This window comes from Dermacentor variabilis, chromosome 2 (assembly GCF_050947875.1).
Source record: "Dermacentor variabilis isolate Ectoservices chromosome 2, ASM5094787v1, whole genome shotgun sequence".
Classification (NCBI taxonomy): domain Eukaryota; kingdom Metazoa; phylum Arthropoda; class Arachnida; order Ixodida; family Ixodidae; genus Dermacentor; species Dermacentor variabilis.
Window position 1 is genome coordinate 238150504 of NC_134569.1, and position 25998 is coordinate 238176501.

The 25998-nt window shown below is 46.7% G+C and overlaps 1 protein-coding gene across 1 annotated transcript in view; it reads right to left on the reverse strand.

Annotated features, from left to right (window-relative positions):
• Nucleotides 1–25998, reverse strand: part of LOC142573170 (cytochrome P450 3A24-like) — a 97933-nt gene that overhangs the window by 25953 nt on the left and 45982 nt on the right. Inside the window, exons 6-8 of the mRNA XM_075682739.1 lie at nucleotides 15976–16064; nucleotides 13351–13496; nucleotides 12180–12295 (exon numbers count right to left, since the gene is read on the reverse strand). Of these exons, the coding sequence (XP_075538854.1) occupies nucleotides 12180–12295; nucleotides 13351–13496; nucleotides 15976–16064 (351 nt within the window). The remainder of the gene's footprint in view (nucleotides 1–12179; nucleotides 12296–13350; nucleotides 13497–15975; nucleotides 16065–25998) is intronic.

Below are 25998 nucleotides of genomic sequence, written 5' to 3' on the forward strand. Positions count from 1 at the left end.
ACCATTTTGTCTTCATTGCCTATGACACTACGTTTGTTAACTAACTTACAATGCGTTACCCTGACGAACGCCTTCGAAAAATCAATTAATATTGCATAAGGTTGAAGTCGAGAGTTGATCGCCGCCACAATGTCGTGTACTATTTCTAGAAGTTGCGTCACCGTAGAATCTTTTTTTGCGGAACCCGTTTTGTTTGAAGTACATTAAGTTGTGTTCGTCGAAGTAGGTAATAACTGCTTTGTTAATTATAACTTCCATGTGCTTACAGGCAAGAGCTACTTAGTGAAATGAGCCTGTATATGGTAACGCTCAACCTGTTACAACCTTTATGGACAGAGATGACTTTTACAGTTAGCCAGTCTAGGGTAGAGGTTTGCAGAGATGTGGTGAATATTTTGTAAATAGAAGGTGTCAGTTGTTCTCCATAGCGCCTTAAAAACGTATTAGAAATATTGTCCGGTCCTGGAGACTTTTTGACATCCATTTGCACCAGCAAGTTCAAGATTCCTTGTTCAGTGAACTCCGCTGGTGCCATTGAAGACTTTTTTTTTTTGACAGAAGCAGTAGAACGCGTGAAAACCGACTGAATATACGCATTGAAGGCTTTCAGGCCTCGATCATCATCTGCAGCGGCCTATTTTATGTCCATTGCAGGACGAAGGTCTCCCTCTGCGATCTCCAATTACCCCTGTCCTGCGCCAACTGATTCCAACTAGCGCCTGCGAATGTCTTAATTTCATCGCCTCACCTAGTCTTCCGCCGTCCGCGACTGCGCTTCCTCTCTCTTGGCACCCATTCTGTAACCCTCATGGTCCACCGGTTATCTCATCTATGCATTACATGACTTGCCCACCTCCACCTCTTTCTCTTAATGTCAATTAAAATATTGGCTATTCCTGTTTGCTCTCTGATCCACTGGTGGATCAGGCCTGGATAGGTTAGCGTCAAAAATTTTTGTGGGTGTTGCGTCGTGAAAGTTGTCAGCGTAGTAGAAAAAAAGGTGTTACGCGCGGAGGTTATTGCAGCCTTAGAGAGAGAGAGAAAATAATGTAGAGAAAGGCAGAGAGGTTAACCAGAGATAGTTCCGGTTGACTACCCTGCGCAGGGGGAAGGGTTAAGGGGGATAAAAAGTGAAACAGTGTGGAAGGGAGAGATAGAAAGAAAGGGATACAAGCACGAACAAAGCGGGCACACTACAGAGCGGTAGGGGGCGGCCTTCTTAGAGTCCTTCGTGAAGCCCCGTATACCGCAGGAACCTTAATAACGCGAGTAAGGCCTTCAACGCGGATGTTCTTTCGGAGCATTGGCCTAAAGCTTTTAGTTCTGATAGTGGACGATTGTCCAACTGGTCGAGTACTCTGCACATCACGTGTCTCTGGGCACTATATCACGGGCAGACACAGATAATATGTGCGAGCGTCCCGTCGATGTTGCATGTGTCGCAAGTGTGGCTGTTGGCCATTCCAATGAGCAAAGCATATGAGTTCGTAAAGGCAACGCCTAGCCACAGACGGTAGAGCATGGTCTGTTCACGTCGTGGTAACCCAGGCGGGAGGTGCATCCGTATGTCCGGAGACAATGAACGCAACCGACACATGGTGAAAACATTTGAGTCCCACAGGGGCAAAGTACACTCACGGGACATCAATCGCAGTCCAGCCGTAGCGTCTATTCGCGAAAGCGGAATGAAGACTCGTTGACCACTTTCATGTGCAGATCGGGCGGCTTCGTCTGCGTGGTCATTCCCGCTGATATTACTATGTCCTGGAAGCCACTGAAAGATTGTGTTGTGTCCCTTGTCATGGCTTTGATTATATATGTGCCGAATTTCTGAGGCCAGTTGTTCATTGGCTCCGTGGCGCATTGGGCTTCGTGTGCACTGAAGGGCTGCCTTGGAGTCGCTTAAGACTGTCCATTGTTGCGGTGGCTTCTGCTTAATGAAATCAAGTGCAGCACGGAGCGCCGCGAGTTCTACACCCGTCGATGTGGTCACACATGCAGTTCTTAATTTGATTTCCTCAGATTTTGCCGGGATGACGACTGCAGCAGCAGAGCTGTTTAGTTTTACTGAACCATCTGTGTATACATGTTACCGGAATCTGTACTCGTTGTGAATGTGCTCCAAAGTTACTTGTTTCAAAGCTTGCAATGGCGCTCCAGCTTTCTTTCTGATTCCTGGAATTGTCAGTTGCACTTGCGGGCCGGTGCAGTCACCACAATGGAACTGACAATCGTGTAGCCGGAGCAAATTCTGATGGCAAGTAGGACTGACGTGTCACAGTAGTTTTGGTAAAAGTTGAAAGTGGCTTTCTTGCTGGCAAGCAAGCAAGATGATGGGAGGGTATCTAAGTCAGTTGTCGGATGTGTGCTCTCAGGACATCTGTATCAATGTAGACTGTCAAAGGAGCGTCTCTGGCTATGGCCACTGTCGCAATCGATGACGTAGTTTTGGGAGGACCGAGACAAGTCCTGAGTGCTTGGGCTTGCACGCTCTGGAGTTTGCGGATATTCGTAGTGCAAGTATTTCCTAGTACAGATAAGCTGTACCGCAGGGAGCCCGAAAACAGTGCTTTATATAGTTGCAACGTTGATGGCACTGTTGCGTCGCAGGACTTCCGGCCAAGAAACGCAAGAAGGTCCACAATGGCGGTCAAACGCTTCGTCATGTATGGGATGTGAGGGCTCCAAGACAAGTCTCTATCAATGATGACGCCAAGAAATCGGTGCGTTCGTCTATATCGTATAATTTGATCATTAATTCGCAAAGCATACGGGGCCATCGCTTTGCCAGTAAGAGCAATGTGTGCACATTTCTCAGCGGAAAGCTCCAGGCCTTGTCTTCTTAGGTATGTTGACACAGCCGTTGAGGCTTTCTGAAGTCGTGCGAGGACTTGTACACGTGTCACGCCTGAAGCCCCATATGCAAATGTCATCTGCATATACGGAGAGCTGAACGGTTTGCGGCAACGAATCAGCGAGACCGACGAGCACCAGGTTGAAAAGGGTAGGGATGAGTACTCCGCCTTTCGGTACACCACGACTGGTATAGCTAGGCGGCGTTGGTCCATCTTCCGTCAAAATACAGAAAGATCTGCCATTCAAATAGTTGCCTATCCAGCGAAAGGTGTGTCCACCAATACCTACAGCTTCTAAGGCGGCTAGAATTGCATGATGGTCTACATTGTCGTACGCACCTTTAACATCAAGGAATAGGGCCGCAGTGATTCGTTTCAGATGTTTCTGGTGTTTTACATATGTTAGTAGGTCGATAACGCCATCTATTGACGAGCGGCCGCGTCGAAAACCAGCCATTACCTCTGGATATACGTTGTAGAATTCCAAGTACCATTCTAACCGTGTAAGGATCATTCCCTCCGTTACCTTGCCGACATAGCTGGCCAGTGCTATTGGACGGTAAGATGACAATTCCAACGGGGATTTGCCAGCCTTGTGGAGTGGAACGAGCCGACGGGATTTCCACGTTGTAGGGACCAGGCCGTCACGCCATGATGCGTTGTATAGGCCAAGAAGGGCATCTCTGGCCTCTTGACCAAGGTTTGCAAGCGCAGAGTATGTGATGCCATCGTGTCCTGGTGACAAAGATCGACTGCACCCAGCAAGTGCGGACTCCAGTTCTTCGATGGAGAAAGGAGCGTCCATACGAGGATTTCGGGAGCAAGGGGGCACAATGGGAATAGGTGCGCAAGGTGAATACGTGAGCGGCGGACCCGCGATCATTGCGCAGTAATCTTCGGCTACCTCGACTTCTCGGCGTCCTTGATGTAGGGCTAGAGACTTAAATGAACGATGCTGTTGAGGAGCTGTTCGAAGTTCACGGATTGTTTTCCAGACAACCGACAGAGGTTTACGCGGGTCGAGAGACTCACAAAACAACTTCCAACGTTGATTTTGCAGCACAGCAAGGCGACGCTGAATTTTCTTTTGAATGCGTCTGGCCTCTCCAAGGTAGTAGAACGATTTAGTCAGTCTGTACCGTCGTTCCGCTCGCCGGCGGATTGCACGGATGCTCTGTATTTCCGAATCAAAATCTGTGTATTTCTCTAATGGCCGAAATGAGCGCATAGCATCGTGCATAGCCTTGACGATCTCAAATTCTAGTGTGGACGAAGTGCCTTCGTGGCATGCGTCTTCCATAAGTGATTTAAACACGGGCCAATCAATTGTTTGTTTAAAATTTGATGGAGCGGATTTGGTTAGGCCTTTTATCTTCAGGTAGGTAGGAATGTGGTCGCTTCCGTGGGTTTCTATATCTGCAGCCTTAAGTTCACTGGCAAGTCTGCGAATATCGTTTGGATTACCTTGGTTTATGTGTCTACGCTGTACTTCTCATTTGAATAATGTTACGCCTTGAATGAATGTGTGGTTTTTATTGGCACAAGGGCCAGGTGTGGCCAAAGAGCGCCATGCAAGTGTTAATGATTTTGCAGTGAAGTGATGGGTTCTATGGAGTTGTTGTGACGTGGCTGTAAAGGGGCCTAAAATAGAGTCGCTGTAAAGTGCGTAAAATGTACATTATGTACATTATGGCGATGACAAATGACGCGTACTATGAGCATTGAGGTGCATTTCAATATAATGATAAGATATTAAAAATTGCATAAGTTTCTAAAATTCACTAGAGCACCTTGGCCTCGTTAGAGCCCTTGCGACACAAGGGCCTGGAGGCATGTGCTATATAAAACAACTATCACAGCGGCATCCTCTGGAAAGAGGATGCGCTACGAATTTATTGGGCTCATAACATGTAGGACAACCTCATTTAAAAAACTGAGGACTACATTGGTGTTGAAAAATGGTTCCTTGCCAATAAAGATAGCTGGGTGAAGAGGTATGCGATAACGATATGCAAGAGGAAAATGCTTCTTTCTTTCAGGTTCGGCTTTGCGACACTCCAAGAGGACGTGGAGGACGGTCAGCCTCTCACCACATCAACCACAGGTTGGCGGTTCATTTCCAGTAAGCAGAAAATTGTGTGTACCAAATGTGTGCCCTATTCGGAGGCGGCACAATAGGACATCTGTTCGCCGTGATTTTGTTGGGGAGGGCCAAAAACCTAGCTGTGGCTTTATAACATGCAGTTTATTGTTTATTTCTGCATTCCACATGCGTTGCTAGTGTTGACGCAGTTTCTTACTCAAGAAAGGCTTCAGATCTGTGACAGGGACAGCAGTTGTAGAAAAAGTGTTTAGTGACGTGAGTGATGTGGCCCATTTTATCAGCCAGTACATTACCTTCGATACCTCTATGACCAGGTACCCAGCATATTACTACATATATATGTGATATATAAATACTGCATAAGATGGAGTAAAGTTCAATGAATACAGGATTTTTAAGCTTTTGTAATGAAATTAACGCTTTTACGAGACTTAGCGAGTCTGTGTGTACAATTGCTCTGTCGAGTTTTAATTTCTGTATATGTCTTGCTACAGACAGTACTGCATAAGCTTCTGCAGTGAAGATACTTGTTTGCGGGTTCAATAAGTCAGATATAGAAAGAGAGGGACCAACACCAGCATAAGATACACCAGCATGTGATTTTGACGCGTCTGTGTAGAATTCGGAGCAGCTGTACTTCGATTGAAGTTCACGGAAATGCATAGCGATTTCGATGTCAGGTGCGTGTTTTGTGACCTCTACAAAGGATACGTCACAGTCTATCACCTGCCACTCCCACGGCGGTAATGGCTTAGTTGGAGGCATTAGTCGATGTTCGAGAAAAGGGACATCCATTTCCGTGCTAAGTTCTCTTGCACGCAGTGAGAAAGGAAGTCTCATGGAGGGTTTATTATGAAAAAGTGTTTGACACGTTAAGTCGTTAGCAGTTTTGAAACACGGATGTTCTTTATTGGAGCACACATTGAGAAAATAGGTAAAGCTGATGTACGTTCTCTGAAAATGTAGTGACCACTCGTCTGACTCTGCATATAGACTTTCGACGGGGCTTGTTCTAAATGCGCCAGCGGCCAGGCGGATACCCAGATGATGAACGGGGTCTAACATCTTTAGTGCGCTCGGTGCGGCAGAGTGATAAACCACGGCCCCATAGTCAAGTCGTGATCGAACTAGGCTCTGGTAAAGATTCAACAGGCACCTCCTGTCGCTACCCCATGTAGTGTGGGATAGAACTTTAAGCAAGTTCATGGTTTTTAGACATTTCTCTTGAAGACATTTTATGTGTGAAATGAAAGTGAGCCTGGAGTCAAGAATAACACCTAGAAATTTGTGCTCTTTGTTGAAGGGGATTTGTTGTCCACCCAGTTCTACACAGGGATCAGGTACCAGGCCTCTCTTTCTTGTGAAGAGAACACAAGAACTTCTGTGCGGGCTAATTTTAAATGCATTTTGGTCTGCCCACTTGGACACCTTGTTTAAGCCCTGCTGTACCTGTCTTTCACACACTGCAAGGTTGCAGGATTTGAAACCTATCTCTATATCGTCTACGTAGACGGAATAAAAAATGGCTGGGGGCAGTGAAGAACGAAGTGTATTCATCTTAACGGTAAAGAGAGTGCAGCTAAGCATGCCTCCCTGGGGTACACCAGTTTCCTGCGTAAAAGGACGTGACAGTGCATCACCGACTTTTACACGGAAGGTACGATTTGACAAATAGCTTTCAATTATGTTCAGCATATTTCCACGGATGCCCATTTCCGATAGGTCTCGCAAAATCCCGTGACGCCATGCCGTGTCATACGCTTTTTTAATGTCAAGGAATATCGATAGGAAATACTGTTTATGTACAAATGCATCGCGGATATTTCCTTCAATGCGCACAAGGTGATCGGTTGTCGACCGCCCTTCTCTGAAACCACACTGTTAGGGATCGAGCATATGGTTGAGTTCAAGGAAATGTATAAGTCTGCGGTTAACCATTTTTTCAAAAATCTTGCACAGACAGCTTGTTAGAGCTATCGGACGATAACTTGCTGCCAAGGACGGGTCTTTTCCCTGCTTCAGAACAGGAACCACAATCGCTTCTTTCCATGTGGATGGGAGGTATCCCGAAGCCCAAATAGTGATTAATAGTGTAAGTAATGTAACTTGTGTGTCAGTATGTGGGTTTCTGATCATGTCATACATGACTCTGTCAGGTCCCGGTGCAGTGCTTTTGCATGTGTTCAAGGCAGCACTCAACTCGGCAATACTGAAAGGCCGGTTATACGGTTCATTCTGCCTCGATTTTCGTATGATTGGCTTACGTTCTACTATTTCTTTATGTTTATGAAATGATTGGGAATAATTGATTGAGCTCGGCACACGCTCAAAGTGCTCCCCAAGTGAATCTGCCTGGTCTTGCAGGGTTTCGCCTTGTGTGTTTACCAAAGGGAGGGAGTATGTTTGTCGCCCTCTTATCCTACTAACCCTGTTCCAGACTTTGGCCTTATCTGTATACGAGTTGATACCCGATAAAAACTTTTGCCAACTCTCTCTTCTGGCCTGTCGGCGGGTTCACCTGCCTTGGGATTTGACTGTTTTAAAGTTTATAAGATTCTCCGCAGTGGGGGAGGCGCGTAGCAACCCTCACGCTTTGTTTTGTTTCTTACGAGCGATCCTACAATCGTCATTCCACCACGGGACACGCCGTTTACATGCCAAGCCATTTACATGTGATATGCATTTAGATGCGGCATCTATTATCAAGGCTGTAAAATACTCCACAGCAGCATCAATTTCTAACGAGGAGATGTCATGCCCTGAGATACTAGTAAGAGTTCGAAATTTCTCCCAATCAGCTGTCTCAATCTTCCACCTAGGTGCCTGTGGTGGATATTCGTTTCCTTTAGGTGTTCGTAGTAGTATGGGGAAATGGTCGCTTCCGTAAGGGTTCTTTGTAACTTCCCATTCGAGTTCAGGCAGAATAGAAAGAGAGACTATGCTGAGATCGATTGAAGAAAAGGTTCTGTTTGCTAGAGAGTAATATTTGGGTTCCTTCTTATTCAGAAGGCACGCACCAGAAGAAAAAAGGAACTGTTGAACAAGACGACCTCGCGCATCTAAACGAGAGTCGCCCCACAGGGAGCTGTGCGCATTGAAATCGCCAAGAAGAACATAAGGTTCTGGCAATTCGTCTATAAGTGACTGAAATTCATGTTTGTTTAATTTGTAGTGTGGGGTTATATAAAGCGAGCAAATCGTTACGAGTTTATTCAGGAGAACAACTCGAACCGCCACTGCTTCAAGGGGCGTTTGTAGCTGTAAACGCGGACACGAAATGCTTTTATGAATAAAAATGGCAACACGGCCTGATGATACGACAGCATCATCGCGATCTTTGCGAAAAGTGACATACGGTCGGAGAAAGTTTGTGTGTTGTGGTTTTAGGTGTGTTTCCTGTAGACACAGCACTTTTGGATTTCGTTTTTGGATAAGCTCTTGCACATAATCAAGGTTCCGAAGAAGACCTCTGATGTTCCGTTGAATTATTTGCGAATCCATATTTGAAGTAAATCGGTGCTGTGTATACAGAAATACAAGTGATGCATTAGGTTACAGAGCTCTTTCGAGGCCCTGTAACCGGGGTTTTGCTTTTTTGAAGCGTTCGAGGGAGCCTCGCTGCTCCTTAGGCGCTTGGTGCCCTGTGAGGATAGGTGTTGTGTCTATTGCCTCTTATGAGGCGCCGGACACGCGCTCTTGCGAGCGAGAAGTTTTTCGGGAGGGTCTCACCTCGGAAGGCAAGACCCCTGCGCCCACCAGCCCGGAGGTCGATGGGGCTCCCTGTGGAATTTGGCTGCGCCGGCTGTTGCCAGCACTGGGAGGGGCCGGGGAGGTCGAGGCAGCCTCGGCTGCGCCTACCTTTGTAGCCGCTATCGGTCCTGCGGGATCGCTGCGTGTAGCGCAGGTTGCCGCAGATGACTCTTGTGGGGCCGGCAACCCAAGGGTAGCCTGGCCTGGTTGCTGGTTGGATGGAGTAGGCTTACCTACTTCCACCCTGGGGGCAGGAGCCAAAGGTACCTGCTCGCTGCACGCGGGCTGGGTACTTGGCATTGCCGCTGCGACGCTGCCCCCCGACGCGCCGCATCAGCATAAGGTGTGCTGTGGAAAGGTAAGCACCTCTTACGGGCTTCTTTAAACAAAATATTTTCTTTGACTTTAAGGGTGATTATGTCCTTTTCTTTTTTCCAGTTCGGACAGGAGCGTGAGTAGGCTGGATGGTCTCCATTGCAGTTCACACAGTAAGGTGCGCGACTGCAATTGTCGGAAGGGTGGCCCTGGACTCCACACTTTGCACAAGTTATTTGACCACGGCAGCTCTGCGAGACATGGCCAAACCTCTGACATTTGAAACACCGTCTAGGGTTGGGGATATATGGTCGCACAGTTAACATGATATATCCTGTTTCGATGTTTTCTGGTAGTACGCTGGATGCAAATGTTGAGATAAGATCCTTGGTTGGAATTTCCTTATTGTCCCGTCTAATGATAATACGCTTTACATCGGTCACATTTTGATTTTTCCACCCTTCCAGGAGTTCAGCTACTGTCAAATCCTGAAGGTCTGCCTCTGACACGACTCCGAGTAAGCTGTTCATTGATCGGTGTGGTGTAACAGAAACTGGTATGTTACCAAAGGTCACCAGACTGCCTAACTTTTCGTATTGATTTTTCTGTGGGGTCTCAAGAAGATCGCCGCTTGCCATTTTCATCACCTTATAACCTGACCCTAAAGCTTCGGTCAAAGATTTTGAAACTATGAATGGTGAAATGAGTCTGGCCTGTTTTTCAGCGCTCTCACTATGTACAACAAGGTATTTCGGGTAGTTCTCTTTTGTGCGGGTCAAATATGTACTTAAGTCATCGGTGCGTCCCCTCTTCTGAGGGTGACGATCAAGTAGGCGGGGAAATGCGGGTGTTCCCATGGTATTTCGGTTCGTTTTCGGCCGCAATCGCGGCCACCCACCACGGAGCCCAACATGGGGACGCTGCAGAACTTAACGCGTAAGACTGCAGGCGCCAACCGTGCATTGCCACTATAACCTAATATATTATACCCAAGGGAAGGCACATACACAAGTTTAACCCTAGCCGCCCTAGGAAATTAGGAAGTGATGGAAAAGAAGAGATGATATAACAGTAAAAGAAAGATGATAGGAAAGAAAATAGATTGAAGAGGGGGACAGGAAAAGGCGACTGCCGATTTCCCCCGGGCGGGTAAGTCCGGGTGGGTAAGTCCGGGGGTGCCGTCTATGTGAAGCAGAGGCCAAAGAGGCGTGTTGCCTCCGCCGGGGGTCTTAAAGGTCCAAACACCCGGCATCGTCTCAACCTCCAGGATCCCCCTTTCCACAGACACGGCTAAGCCGCGCACGGCTACACACGGGAGGGTCCAACCCTCGTGTGCTCGGGTACGTGGTGTCGCAACACAAATGTTACGCCTTGTCCACATTGATTTACGTTTCATAGGTTTTTTTTAGTTGGGATAAAGGTACTTTCACACAATGCGATGCCTTCCTTAAATTTCTGCCATAGCTTGTCTACAGTTTCCTATCTTTCCTGACTGAAGCCGTATAGTATTGTTTCCAAATAATCGATGACACCGACGTCATCAGCTGTGACATTATTTTTCGCAACCATGCGCTTTCCGTGCGTGGAGCGCCTGATATTCGTGCATCCGACCTTAATCGTTAATGCTAGTAGCACGTGGTCTGATATGCCATATTCTACTGTTAGTCTCGGTAACAAGTTATGCCAGGCAAATGCAAGGTACAGTATTGAACTGCTTTGTCCATGAATGCGTGTAGATACCTTCACCAGCTGATTTAATGAAAAGCTAAAGCCAATGTTTAGAAGTAGTTCGCAGCTTGAGACCTCCTTGTTGGTAATTTCAAATGTGTTCCAGTCAATAAAAGGAAGAATAAAACCGCCAATAAAGACCACTTTGCTTCAATTACTTTACGCATAACATGTTTTGCACGCATACCTGCTGCAGCGGAATAAGGTCTTCTTGCAACTGTCACATGAGTGTTGTGATGCAAGAGTGCTGAGAAATAAGTGTAGCGCCTTGTCAGCAGAAAGAATACCCAAAAAATAGGCAGGATGGCCGGATCAATACCGTAAAATAAAAATAATAAAGGACCCAGAATCGAACCGTGTGGGAGCCCTTTGGTAACAGCTGCATGATGAGAGGTGAAGTTATTAACGTATACTACTTGATAACTGTAGGATAGGAAGTTTTTAGTAGCCTGGGAATTGGACTTGTTACACAATACAACTCTAAATTGCAAAATAGAATGTCATGGTCAATATGGATCAACACCTTTGGAAAAGTAAATAAAAAGTGAGCCAGAAATATTACCATTGTTTATGCAGGATTTAACTTTATCAGCGAAGCAATGAATTTCTAAATCCGTGAGAAGATCAGGTCTAAATCCATACTGATTAGGTGTTGGGCATGTTAATTTTTCAGGTGCCATGAAAGTTTGAAGTCTTACAGTTTTTCCGTTACTTTATCTACGAAAGGAAGTACAACAATCGGTGAACTACCCATGTTATTTGACTCGCCTTTCTTATCTTTGAATACAGGAATCACCTTTGCGGTTTTACATATTTAGGGAATATGCCTGTTTCGAAAGGATTGAACATGTAGCTTAAGACTAGGGCAGTAAAACAGCTAATAATTTTAATGTACTAGGTGTGGATATTATAAAGCCCTGGGCTAATTGAGTTTAAGTTTGAAATAACAGATTGAGTTTCCTCTGAGGAGATATGGAAACGAAAAAAATACGAATGGAAGCTACGAGAAAAAAAGGGGAGAATAAATTGCAATGATAGAGTATCCAGTATTAGAAGCGAAATCACCACTGGAGGCATGTATTGGAACACATTGGAGATGCCATTGCTTAATACAGACTTCACAGTATTGCGAGGGTCAGACGTATTGAGAAATTGATGAAGTAACCACCACTTCTTTATCATGTCCTTATCATGTAATTCCAACTTAAATACATAACAATCACGTTTTGTCTTTTTAGAAGCGAAGATATAATGTCCGAGTATTTTTTCACTTTGAAAAAAAAATAATAAGCCAACATTAATCAATCAGTCTACGAAATACATTTCAGTCAGGATAAAGATGGAGGTTTACGTATACTTTTTATAGAATATATAGTGATGCTACATAGTCACGAAAGAAAATAGACAACGAGAAAAGCATTACTTACAATTTTGCCTTCTTCGCGCTTCTGGATGATATTTATTGTAGCGTTCTTGTAGAATTCGAATGCCTTTTGATTGAACAGGTTCTCGTGGAAAGTTCTGCTGAGTTTCTGTAAAAATGCTGCAAAGAATCATAAAAGCTTAATTCACCTGCGGCACAAATTTTACACTTTTGTGGCAGTTAACTGCACCTAGTGGGCCAATTTGCACCTTACACGACACTTGCTTACGACAGTGCTTCCCCAAATCCGTTGTCAGATCTCCTACACTGATCATAACATAGTAGTGATAGTGCCTCTCACTGACAGGGTTAGTCTGCCATTCACTTTCGCCATGGTGACAGCAATTACACGGACGCTCTAGGCACGAGTGCGCCGTCGGCACCGCCACTGTTGTGCTATCCTGGTATCGCTGGCGCGTGCCCGTTCCAGGTGTGCAGGATTAGAAGGCCTCCGAAAAAAGCGCAGTGCCGCTGGCTGCAAAAGCGACGAGGCCAAATGGATGCACCATCATGCTGCGGCTCAATCGGCTCCGGTGGATCTGTCTACCGCTGCTGGCGTGCGCACGTCCGTGCTGAGAAACCACGTGCACACGTTGGCCTGAACGGAACGCGTACACTCATGACCGTCAAGCTAAATCCACCGAATACTTTCACTGCGCGAGATGTGTCCGTCGTTCACATCTCGTGCACCATCGAGGCGCAACATCAGCAATGCCGCGACCGGCGTTCCTCATCGCGCCAGCGTTGTGAGATGCCTGGTGTGTGCCAGGACGCTGACCCTGCAGCAGTTGCCTGGCGTGCTGCTGTGTCGCTTCCGCGTATTGTTAGAACACCGCGTGAGGAGGCCCAGTCGCGGCATTCCTCATCGCGCCAGCGTTGTGATATGCCAGGTGTGTGCCAGGACGCTGACCCTGCAGCAGTTGCCTGGCGTGCTGCTGTGTCGCTTCCGCGTATTGTTAGAACACCACGTGAGGAGGCCCAGTGCAACGTTAAACCTTACCACATTACCTTTCAATCCTTCACCTTGGTGCGAAAGTGGCCATTTTTCTGTCATATTGAGGTATTTCAGCACAGCCATAACAGACTAAATCGCAGGGGTAAAGTCATTCTGGAGCAAGTGTAACCCAGTCTGACGAACGGAAAAAAAAAGACAGCGACATTATATTACTCCTCACCTTTGAGTACAACCAATGGCGTTACTTCGGCAAAGAAGGCGTTCTTTGCGGACGTAATGAAAGAGGTTTCCTCTTTAGAGCCCTTCGACAGCTTAGCCCCGAAGGAGCAACTTGCGACTGCATCCAGCGTGTAGAGGCCGTAGAACCTTTAATGAACGGAAACGAGGATATCATTGACGGCCCGACTACTAAAATATGTGTTGCAAGGAAACTTCGTTTACATACATCGTTTCGCCAAATCGCACAAACTGAAAGGCCTGTTTCCCACAAAGCTGTTCCGTCAAGAGCAGCGGCTGAATTTCCAGATGACTGGCTGAAAATGTGCTCATCGACAGTTGCTCACTCCAGCAGCCCAGTCGTGCCGGTCATAAGTGCGATGATGAAACAGCAGTGGCAAATGTCCCGTCAAACATGGATTGATATCGGGTGAAAAGCAGAGGCCTCAGCCCGGAGTCCACGTTTCAAACGGCGGAGGGGCATTCGCAAGAACGTCGCTCGAACTAGCGCACACAAGTCGCCGCATCAGCCTTCATTCGCTCGCCAGCTGCGAATCGATTCGAACCCCGACTTTTATGCGACTCGTTTGCCCTCTTCGGATTATAGTCGAATGCAAGTAAATCTAGGAGCAGGCTCTTGGCTGCGGGATTATACGACATATTTCGTTTCTTTTTTTTTATATTTTCCTATCAATGCTTGCGTTCACTAAGAGAAACACGAGCGTTCTAGGAACTTTGCTTTGCACACCTCGATCGCCAAACATAAGTGCGTTGTTAGGTCTGCAAAAGTACTTATGAGCACCCTGACTTCTTGCTGTCATTTCTGTCTCCTAAAGCGTATATTAAGAGGTAAATAACTGTTTACTCATTCAATACGCATAAACATAAATCGAAACAAAAAAAATGCCAATGTTCCAAAAATAACTATTGCGCACAAATTTTAGCTCCGATGGCGTCGCACCACAAATATCTCGACACATTTAGGTTTTTGGTTTACTTTACCGTCGACCTTTTATGTGTCGGGATCTCTTTGAAAATCATGACTCGCTTGCGCGTTCCGTGGAACGTCAGTTAGCGCTTCCTGCCCGCACCGGCAGCGCGCGTCTCAGGAGTCGTGCTCCTGGGCCGTGCGTTTCTGCAATCAGCGAGATCTTGGCGCGTGTTCTGCGCCCCTAGAGTGTACGAGTAGCGCATGTGTCAGCAAAAAAGCTAAAACACTCCCTAGTAAACATTAAAAACAAGCCACCAAAAAAAAAATTCCTAGGCATCATCTACCGCATCCCATGCGCAGGCGGCTATCCACGTTATGTCGGTGAGACACGTACTTTCCAGCAACCAATTGAAGCAGCACATGTACGACGTAAAAAAGTAAGCGAGAGAAAAAAGTGAGGGTGTAAAAGTGGTGTACGCCCAGAAATGAACTGTTGGAAGTTAGCGCCTTTGTGTGCCGGTTTTCCCTTCTACGTCCTCGTGCTTTTTGCGCTAGAAAAAAAGCTGCAAAATGTTGTACCAACAAGGCCCAATATCTACACCGATGTAAAAAAGGAGAACGCGTCTTGAAGTGCTCGCGCCGAACACGCAAACACGACTCGCTGTGTAACAGACTGGGACAACGCAAAGACAATTGAAAAGGAAACGAACTGCACTTCTCGGCTTTTTCTTGAATCCCTGTCAGTCCAGACCACGGAGCACGCACTTAATCACAATGACGGCCACTTTCCCCACGTGTACGCATGTTGCCTACGTCACCCCTTAAAGCATACATAACCGGACCATTTCCGCTGTCAAATTCATTGTGAACAAGGCCCCTGTGCAGGAGCCAAAACGTCTTTCCTTTTATAAACATTCGTGGTTGGTGTCCGCTTTTCACTGTTGTAAAAAAAAAAATGTCCCGAAAATTTGTTGATTTTCAAATAACTAAAAATGAAGTGTGCTTTCCTTTAAAAAAGAAACTAATTAGTCCTCGAAAGAGTAAAAAGAATCCATGTGCCTGGCAGCGGAGCTCATCTGGAATTACTTGGTGGCTCTCCACCACTTTGTCGCTTAGTTATTTTTTTTAAGCTAAACTCTTGTTCCGTTTGAAAGTCAACCATGTGCTATTCCAAGTACGCAGTTGTAGAGAAAATTGTTAAACTGCGCGAACAAATGGACCGCAGAGACAGCATGGGACAAGGACGGGCGCAGATAGAAGCCGAGAAGGACTGCGCCCGTCCTTGTCCCATGCTGTCTCTGTGGTCCGTTTGTTCGCGCACTTTAACGATGCTCGCTAATATGTACCAACTCGCCCAACAACAAGTTCTTCTAAACTACTCAATTACAACCTGCATTATTTTTCAATGCCCCTTAAGGCACAGACATTTTCTGTCAAGGACAATGAGCGGAGGTACGCAACGCCCGAAATTGGCTCTAGGGGAATACTCGTTATAGGCGTGTGCAGACCGGAATACTCTCGGGATTTTTTGGCGGTTGTGCAGTAATGCCGGCAATAATGTAAATTATTAGACCGCATCAGCAACGTGTCATTTAGGAGGCACGCGTCGCCCTTAGGTGCAGCACATCGCGCTCTATTTGCAGATGTCGATATACGTTTCAGATAGACAGCTTGTCTCTATTTGTGGCATCATCTCACCCTTTCAAGTCGATGTCTTCAGACGCAGCCGCGGCTCGTTTCAGACGCTCTGATGTCATTGCGGCACATCCGTCGATGATTGCTTGCATCTGAAGACAAAGAGAATCAGGGACAGCGACATAATTGATAAAAGATATTTGGCAAAAAACTGTATCATATTTCCGAGGTGATATTTAGTTCCCTTACCATAAACTAGTTTTCGTTTTCCAATAAGTCAGTACAACTTGCGACCAATGCAAAAAGAGGCGGCAGAGGTCAAAGATAAAACTAATGTTGTTGGCTTTTTAGTTGAGATTAACAGGAAGAAATGGGGGAGTGGGGCAGGCTGCGTAGAGCAAATAACTGGCGATCTGTTAGGAGTTACAACATTAATATCAAGGGCGAATAAAACGCCAGCAATGACTGCAGAGAATAAGACGGTGTTTTGCATAGGCGCCGAGTTTTCAATCAGCTGGGGGGAGGGGGAATTCGCACACTCTCTTTCTTCGGTCATCCTCTGCCCCCCCCCCTCCGCATGCTCCTCGGCAAGAGATATACAAAGGCGGAGAGGCAATATATGTAAACATCAGTTTATTTGTTTATAAAGTGCAGCCAATATGCTAAAAATAATGATCGCATGGTTCATAAGACACTAATTAAATAAATGACAAATATTGGCAGTGGCTTAGCTCAGCTATGCCTGAATATTCGTAGCGTAAAGGTACGGTTATGCTTGGTTAATCTCTTGCCTTGCTTGCTAAACTTAGCTTATCCGGCTATGGCCTTGTTTGGCCTTGTAATCAGGCGGACAGCGTTGCAACGATGAACACGTGGTATCTTTATTAAATCACATCCCGGTCAACCGTTCAATGTCTGGTTGTTTCTCTATGGCCATAAAGACAGTCTGATGGTTAGAGTAGTAACACGCGGCTGTCTCTATGGATTGTACACAGTGTTTGGAATGTAATGTCTGTCTTTGATATACAAGGTCTATAGTGGTTCCCCATTGCGTTGTCTGTACAGTCGGCGAACTTACCAAATTCAGGTGAAACGAGTCTTTGAGTGGAACACCAAGAGAGTCGGAGACACGATTGAAGTCACCCGCAACTATACACAGTTCCCTTTCCACATGGCTTGGTATTGCCGCAGCAACCACTCGCACAGTGTCATTAACCGTATTGTCCGGCGACATGTACACAGCCTGTATGACCACACCAGTTTCTTCGAGTCGAATGGCACAGGTTTCGCCCTTGGTTACAACGAAAGATGGCAGTTTAGTAGCAGCAATCCCGTTCCTCACGTAGATACAGACCGCAGAACTTTTGGTTGGGTTAAGACGACTGGCGTAAGTAATCATGCTAAACTCGGGGATTCAGACAGTTTGAGATCACGTGGAAACACCAACCTCTGTAAAGAGGATAACATCAGCAATTGTCCAGAGACGGTCACCACAAACGTCAGCCATATGGCAAACCAACGACCTGACGTTAAGTAGAGCAACTGTGAGAACCGTGGCGGGGTTTGTCTTCAGCGCTTTACAGCGAGCGTACGATGTGTCCAGGCCGTGCTTGTCTAGGCGCTCAAACTCTGTCACAAGAGCCCTATCTGCACCTTCCAGATGGTGGTAGAATGCATGGTCTTGCTCTGCGTTGGTAATGTACAAACCCTGAAGGGTAGTAACACGGCTAAGAGCAACGTACACTGACTTCTGAGGATGAGTCTTTGCGTAGTCATAAACCAGTGTCGAAGGTGCCACCTTGCGGCTTGTGTATCGTCATGGCACTTGCCGGTACGAGAGGAAATTGCGTTCTACGGACCGACACATGCTTCAATGTGTCGGTCCCCTTCATGGCAAATTACATACTGGTAGCCTCGATGCGAATCTATTGTGCATACCGCTTGACACCTGAACGGTAGCTGACTTTAGCCTTAGTCAAGGTACCCACTCCCTTTGGACACTGTAGCCAAACTCTCTTGGGTGTATCGTCGACGTTCAGTTCAACTTCCATTAGTGTGCCAACCATCCCATTGACTAAGCCAGCCGTAACGTGAATGTTCTTGAGAAGCATATACGGACGGTTTACGTAGAAGGTCACCAAGGAAGGAAGGTTACCGCTCTCAGTGCGACTCATTTCTTCAACTTTCGTAAGAGCCTCGCGCTCTTCCTGCCTGCCTCGATGGCCAGTGAGCAAATGTATAGCGACATTATCGTGCTTGTATTCACACGACTCGGCTACCATCCTATTAAAGGAATCAACGTCCTTGTTGCCGAAGAGGCGGACTGCCATCGGGCATTGTATAGCTGCCTGTTCACGAGTAACGAATTGAGAAGTAAGCAGCCGAATCTCATCGCCATTCAACTGCTTTCCATCGCCTATCTTGGTGAGTAGAGCGGAGAAGCTCGCGTAACTCTGCCTAACCACCTCGGTTAAGGGGAAGTAAGACAGATGATGCCACGGTAGCACGGACGTATTGTAGACACTCCCGCCGCTTCGCGGTCTTTTGTACACCTCGCTGGCTCGCACGGGAGGGAGCTGCCTGAGGTCCCCGCAGAAGCTTACATCGAAACCCCCGAAAGGCTCAGTCCTCTTCGAAGGTCTAATTTCCCTCAAACGCATGTCCACTTGTCTGAGAAGGTCCGATGACAGCATGCTCACCTCCTCGACAATGATGCACTTCACAACACGGAACAGCATGCGAAAAGTGTTCAAATCACTCGAGGATAGAACTCTGTCTTCTCTCTTGTTAGTCATGACTATCTTGAATGCAGAATGCACAGTCCCTCCATTTAACGCAACTGCTGCCTTTCCAGTTGTTGCACAGGCCACATATGCATTCATCGCACTGCTTTCCTGACCATCACCGTAAGATATGGTACGATTGCGGCAGTAGCGATTGTACACGTCCATGATGAGACGTAAGGTGACGGTCTTGTCACATCCCAGTAAAGAAGATTTGCAACGACTTGGCTGTCGGGTCCGTCATACGATGTATCACCTCTGGTGGCAACATCGCCTGTCGTACGTTAAGCATCCTCATTTGCTCATAGAAGTCGATTAACGCCATAACATCATCTCTTCGGCGAATTCCAGAGCAACTAGCTGCAACCACCTTCTGCTGCGGCTTATTTTCTTCCGGAAGCAAGTCCGAATTGTCGGTGGTCTCGACCAAAGACGGTACCAGAGAAGGACTGTCTCACGATTGTTGTCGCGGCTCTTCTTCACATTCGATACGACCAACGGCTTCACAAGCTGCAATCAATTGAGAAACGCTAACACCAGCACAGTATCGCTGTTTGATTCCCATGATGGCCTCTTTGTTGTCGTCGAAGATTTTCACAAAGGTATTACCATAAAGATATCGGCCTCTCTGCGGAATTACATGTAAAGCATAACGCCTTCCCTCTTATAGTTTTCCACGTCGTCTATGCTGTAACTGCGACACCTAAGTATGGCAGTCTTCTGGCGTTTCTTCAAGGTATGGGCATTGTATTCAACCATAAATTCAGCAAACGGAATTCCCTCCTTCTCAGGCGGTCGTTCTTCGTAACGTTCAACGGGAGACTTATGTCATATGACACAACTCGAGGGCAACACCCCTTGCTCCTCCAACTCGGTCCTTGTCTTGCGACTCCGATCGCGTTCTTCTGGCCAGTGAGTGTTGACATGAATGACATTTATACTGGTTTCACACATCTCAAACCTGAGAAGAAACCAGGCGGCCTTTTGGGCTGACATCTCGATTGCATTCAGCATCTTTACACCTAGCTGCCGCATGGCGGTTTCAAACGAGAGCTGGGCCTCCAGATTCTCCTCGATCAAAGCTTTAATGGCTCGACCCAAGTTGGAGACGCTTCGATTAGCCTTATTAACGTACTCCACGACGTACGACGCACAAGCATAAACATCAAGGATCACCTGCAAATCCATGTTTGATTTGAGCACCGAGGCTATCCATGGGTTGAATGGGTTTACACTCGTTTGATCCATGTCCCTCTTGAGCAGAAGCGTCGGCCTGGACAATCCACTGCGAATCACATCCTCATACTCATCAAAGTCGCGAACGCCGTGATGGTTGAACATTTCGGCGAAGGATTGATATTCAGTAGTGTCAAGAGCATCGTGCATCGCTTCATAAGTCTTCTTTAGGAAGCGATACCGCTTCAAGCTCTCAAGCCTTCAAGAGTAAAGTGCGTAACAGCTGTGTCTTACCAGTACTCACGTACGGGGCAGAAACCTGGTGGCTTACGAAAAGGGTTCTACTTAAATTGAGGACGACGCAACGAGCTATGGAAAGAATAATGATGAGTGTAACGTTAAGGGATAAGAAAAGAGCAGATTGGGCGAGGGAACAAATGCGAGTCAATGACATCTTAGTGGAAATTAAGCAGTGGACATGGGGGCAGTACATGTAATGAGGAGGGAAGATAACCGATGGTCATTAAGGCTTACAGACTGGATTTCAAGGTAAGGGAAGCGTAGCAGGGGGCGGCAGAAAGTTAGGTGGGCGGATGAGATTAAGTAGTTTGCAGAGACAACATGGACACAATTAGTACATGGCCGGGGTAGTTGGAGAAGTATGGGAGAGGCATTTGGCCCTGCAGTGGCTGATGATGATGATGATGATGACCGCTTCAAGCCAGATTCGTCATCGTCAGTCGGTGGCTGTAGTGGAGTAAGCACCTTAGTCTTCGGCATGGGCGAGAAAGGGGCGTTGAACCTGCACTTCTTACGACCACCTTATAGCAAGTATGTGTATGCTGGTGCTGTTGACATCTACGCCGCTCCAAAGCATCATGATCAACAGATAGAAGGTGCTCTCCCATCCGCACATTGTTCGGTATGGAGTCATTCTCTACTTCCTCATCAGGAGTTTAGTTCAGCCACAAGAGCACATGAGCCTGGGGGCTACCTCTATGCTGAAACTCTATGCGCTTGAAACTTTCCACCACGTGGTATGGCCGAAATGGACTAATCCGCGAGTTTCGATGCACCTTCATAATGACCCTTACCATCTGTTCAAAGTAAATCGCGCACACGGCCGGATCACTGTTCACAAAAGTTGCTGCGTACGTCTGATTCATCTCTTCTTCGTCAATGTCCAACTCCCGAGGTTTGAGTCGCAGTCTCGCAAGCAGTTCCAGCAAATTTGGCTAATGCATTTCAGAAGCAGAAAGCGTGAGAAACACTGTAGGCTTCCCGAGCTGTCTAATCATAGCGAAGAGTTTGCTCTTCCTTTTATGCCAGTATTGCACGATATTTGGGACACCTTCCGTGAAGCCCAAATCCTGCTCGATCAAGTGCTTAACCTTTTCCGGCTCCTCGACATCCTGTCTCGTTAAGCCACGTGTCGTGGCGTTGTTACGATACATCATTGTCATCTTTGACGACACACGATGGCGCAACATCTTCATAGCCATGTACAGAACATGCATGGGCAAAGCACCCCATCTGTCTTTCCTGTGAATTTCGCTCGAGGCAATCGAGAATGGAGCTGGTTTGGCTTTCGAGGCTATCACGGGCTTGTCCTAGGTAACTCTGAGGAAACGACAGCTCTTCAGCGTGCGTATCATACAAGATGCTCACAGGTGTATTGCCTTCTCCCGGTGCCATTGTCAACACAACGTCTTCGTCGTACACCAAACTGTGCTGATCTAACGTCAAAGCTGCGGCCATATTCATTGGATTATCCAAATTTTCGAGATCGGGGCAAGGCTCCACGTTACCTTCTTCGCCAGGCGCAACCGCTTCGCGATACAGCTTCTCCAAACGCCCGTCGTCAACGTTTATGCCGTAGTATTTATACAAAGGTGAGTCTCAGCACCTCCACCCACGGTCCAACACATAGCGAGACACCATGTTATAAAGATAGGTACTCCTGGCGAACATCCTTCTCTTTATGTTAATCACTATGCACTTGTCCTCCTCCAAGTTGCGAGGCAACTGTCTAAGTATCTTGTCCGTGTCTACCGGCACGTTTACTACTGGGCCCTTAATGCCAAACTGACCATTCCTCCGGTGTAGCAGACGACGAATCTGAACGAATGGAATTTGCCGTGAAATTAGTCGTTCGGCCACATTGTTTAGAACTGGCAAACCCGGAGGCATAGGTGCATAGCGATACCCACTGGTGACACTAACGAGAGGAATCTTCTGCTTGACGAGGAAATTCCTGCACGTCACACAAATCCTCGCCACGGTTTCGCACAACTCAACTGATGCCAAATTCAACGTTTCACGCATACTGCTACTTACCGGAGTCAAGTCTTTCAAATGCCAGTCTTCCACATACGTCACAAATGTGTCCAAACGGCTTGTTCACAAAGTCCGAGAGGAAGAGTGTAAGACGCACTCGCACTTTCACCGAGTTTCATAGCATGTTCAGTGCACCAACGAGTCTTGGGATCGTCTGTGACACTCTCTTGATCCTGCCGCTGTTGTTGGGAGGCCATAGCACGGCGTTGAGCTTCTTGGCGACGTCTTTTCGCAAGGTGCTCTTCGCGTTGCTCCGGTGTCTCGACCACACGTTTTGCCTTGGCACGCTCGTTCTTTCGACGCTCGATGGCCAACTGCCAAGCGACCACCTCGGGGTCTGAAGAATCTAGGTTTTCCAGTCTTTTACGCCGACTCGCAGCGGCTCCACTCTCCTTAACCTCCATGTCGAGCGCGCTGCATCAATCGTCTCTCCCGCGCATGTATACGCACGGTGCGCCCTCCTAGCGCATGCGCAGTGCCGCACGGCGCCGCAATCGTAAATGTAGCAGCGGGCGCACACGGCGCCGGCGCGTCTGCGGAGACGGCGACATCACACCTATGAAATGCGCCGCAGTCGGTCGCGGTGAGGGCGACGCAGATGCGCCTCTCGTGACGTCACACGGCTCCCGCGCATGCGCAGTATGGCAAGCGCAGAAGCGCGCGAAGCTCGGCTCCAATCCGCGTAATGTAGCTTTATACTACAAAAGAAACTGAAAAACACGTAGACTCATCGTAGACACTCATAACGGCCGAAGTCAAAGTGAGAGTAAACTACGGGCAACCCGAACATTTCGTCAACAAGCTAACAATTAAAATATTACAAACTCACTACAAACCCTTTGTGTGTAAGAACCACTGGACAATAAAAACATTTCCGCACTAAGCTAACAATTCGAAAGTTAAAAAGATATTAAAATCTTTGTGTCTGAGAGATACTGGGCACACAGAAATGTAAATGGCAGACACAGACACAGAAATGTAAATGAACTCTCTAACTCTAAACAAAGCAAAAAGACAACAATGCTCAAACGGCAGGCGTTGTGTTAAGGAAGCAGCAAAATGTACATTTTTATGGGAGGGCATATATTAAGTTCAAGGGCTCTGACAGCTTGAATAAAGCTTCCGCATTATACTGTGATGTAGTTCATTGTCCTTTAAACAAAGGCTGTCGCACAATCGAAAGTTCTACGCATGGTTGATATCTGAATAAACTCGTCTACGATGTCACTGAGATTCCTTTTGTGGGCGAGCTTTGTGCCCAGGAACTGTTATGTGATTTAACCGCGGTTATCCCATTGTTGACCACAGGTATGTTTTGACGCGACAAAAGCACGGAAACTATATTTCAGATGTGCATGACGTGACTGGGATAGTCAAAGCAATATTGAGAAGCTTAGCCACCTCGGGCAAAAGGTTTCGCAGCTGCTCACAGTTATCGCTCCAAAGTATCTCTACACTATCCTGAAACGTCTTCTAAGGTGTATTGCGCTGTCTTGCTATATCTGTGAGCATACTACGGTGAATCTTGAGCCGTTCAGGATCAGGATCTTGCCCTAAGAACTGGTACGTGCTGCCATCATTCCCAGTCAAGAAGTGCTCAGTCCGTGTCATGATCTGCCACATTTCTGGTGGATACCTGTCGTCCAGCGAAAGATCTACAGTGACCAATACCTCGTAGAACCACTGGCCGGCACATATCCTCATGAAGCAAAACTTCCGCAGATTGTAGCTCTCATTTGCTTTCTGAAGTGCCTGCAACACAACATCTGGGTGCTTTGGAAAGCACGCAACGAAGTTTATCATTTCCGGTATCATGCCCGAGAAATCGCGACACGTTTACACTTTCTGTCTCATGTCCTGCAGCACCAGTTTAAGTATGTGCGCTAGACAGCGTACATACAGAACTCGCGGCTCCTGCTCTTGTATGGTGGCTTGCAGCCCACCTTGCTGTCCTCCCGTATTTGCAGCGCCATCATAGTATTGCCCACGGCAATTGTCAATGCTGAGATGGAAACGGCAGAGGACCTTTAGAAGGTAAAAAAGACTGGCCGCTTTGGTGTCCGCAATGTTATAAAATCCACAGAACAGCTCATGTGTTTCGAAGTTTTTTTTTGGACAGTACGAAACCAGATCGACACTTCTTTCTTGGCAGAAATGTCCGCTGTCTCATCCAGTATCACGGTATAGTGACCCTCATCACGAACCTCGTTTGAGAGTGACAGGAAAACATCATGAACTAACATTTCCAACATTTCCTTTAAGATCTCCTGGGGGAGGCACATTTACATGGTAAGAGAAAGTCATGACTGGGGTTCTGAAATGTCATTTGCGCGAAGTACCAGAAGCTGAATTAGATTACTTTCTACATCATCATGACCACGTACTGCCAATCCCTGGCATGCTAAGTACTGCAGTGAAGATAATGTCACGGTGCTTTGCTTGCGTCTTCTATTTTTTTTCCCAATTCAGAAACATTTGTTATATTCGTCCCTCTTTTCACAGTTGCGGTTCCGCCCACGGCCAAACGGTGCAGAATCGAGGCCTCACAACTTCTAACTTTATGAGAGCTTTCCTTCAGCTAGAAAGCCCGTTTTCACAACCGTGAAGCAGGATTCCTCACCCCTTGAAGTATTTGGAAGAAAAATGTTGACCTCACAAGCTACGCGACAGGTCTCACAAAAAGCCTCGTCCACTGATGCGTCATACAGGAGCCATTTGTGAGCATGTTTCCAAGCTGGCTGGAAATGTCTCTGCTGTGTTTTAAGGTTAGAGACTGTATCCTCACCAACAATTCGCACGCGTGCGGAGGCTGTGGCTACAGTGGCAGATGCCAAGCCTATGCCGCTAACACAAACCTCGGTTACTTTCTTAACAAGACGTCGTTTTATGCATTCAGGCACAAAAGTAAATGGAACGCCAATGCATTTCTCTGCAATGTTCGGGAATTACTATCTTAAAACTGGTGTCATCCTGAGAATTCGTTCTGAATGGATCCACCTTGCCAACCCCACGGCTAGAATTTGCAAATATTCAATATGGCTCCTAAGGTAATTAGTTAAAACTTAATCAGTGATTTGTGTTAATTAGGCGATAACGCATTTCAATTTTTTTTTGTAAGAGCAGTGTCCACAGCTTCGAGTAGACCACCTCGTCAACTAGAATTGTGTTATCTGCCACAGGCAACCTTTAAAAATTTTTGAAAGTGTTCGCTGAAACACCCTGTATGTAATATAGTCCGATTATAATATTAATGAGGCCAACAAAGAGATATCTCGCTGCGTCAATATCACGCACCTCAAGGAACATTATAGCAGCTAGCCAATATATAGCCAATATATGGATGCCGTTCGACTGTAGGCAGGATAGGTTGGAAGGAGTAATGGTAATGAAGAATTGGTCCATCGCTTTGGTGCGTTCACACATAGAACAAATGTGAATAGGTGCTGTCGCTGTTATGAGGCCGTTTTCTAGACATTAGAATAGTTTTAACGGGTGGATTAGCTTTCTCAAATGCTAACAAGCTTTTTGAACATTATTTCTGTATCAGGTCGGAGTCAAAACTTAAACCTCCTTTGTTTGCACATTACGATGATAAATATTTTTGCGCCGGTTGTGCCGCAAGGGCGACAACGAAGTGGATGTCCCATAGAACGCTGCTTTTTGTCTCCAGTTTTCAAATTGCAGCCTAAATAATTTCACGAGATACCACTCCCATAACGATCGGTTTGTGTGTGCAGGTACTTACCTAGAAGAATCACGACATGACGTTACGTGCCTTAGAACATGGAAA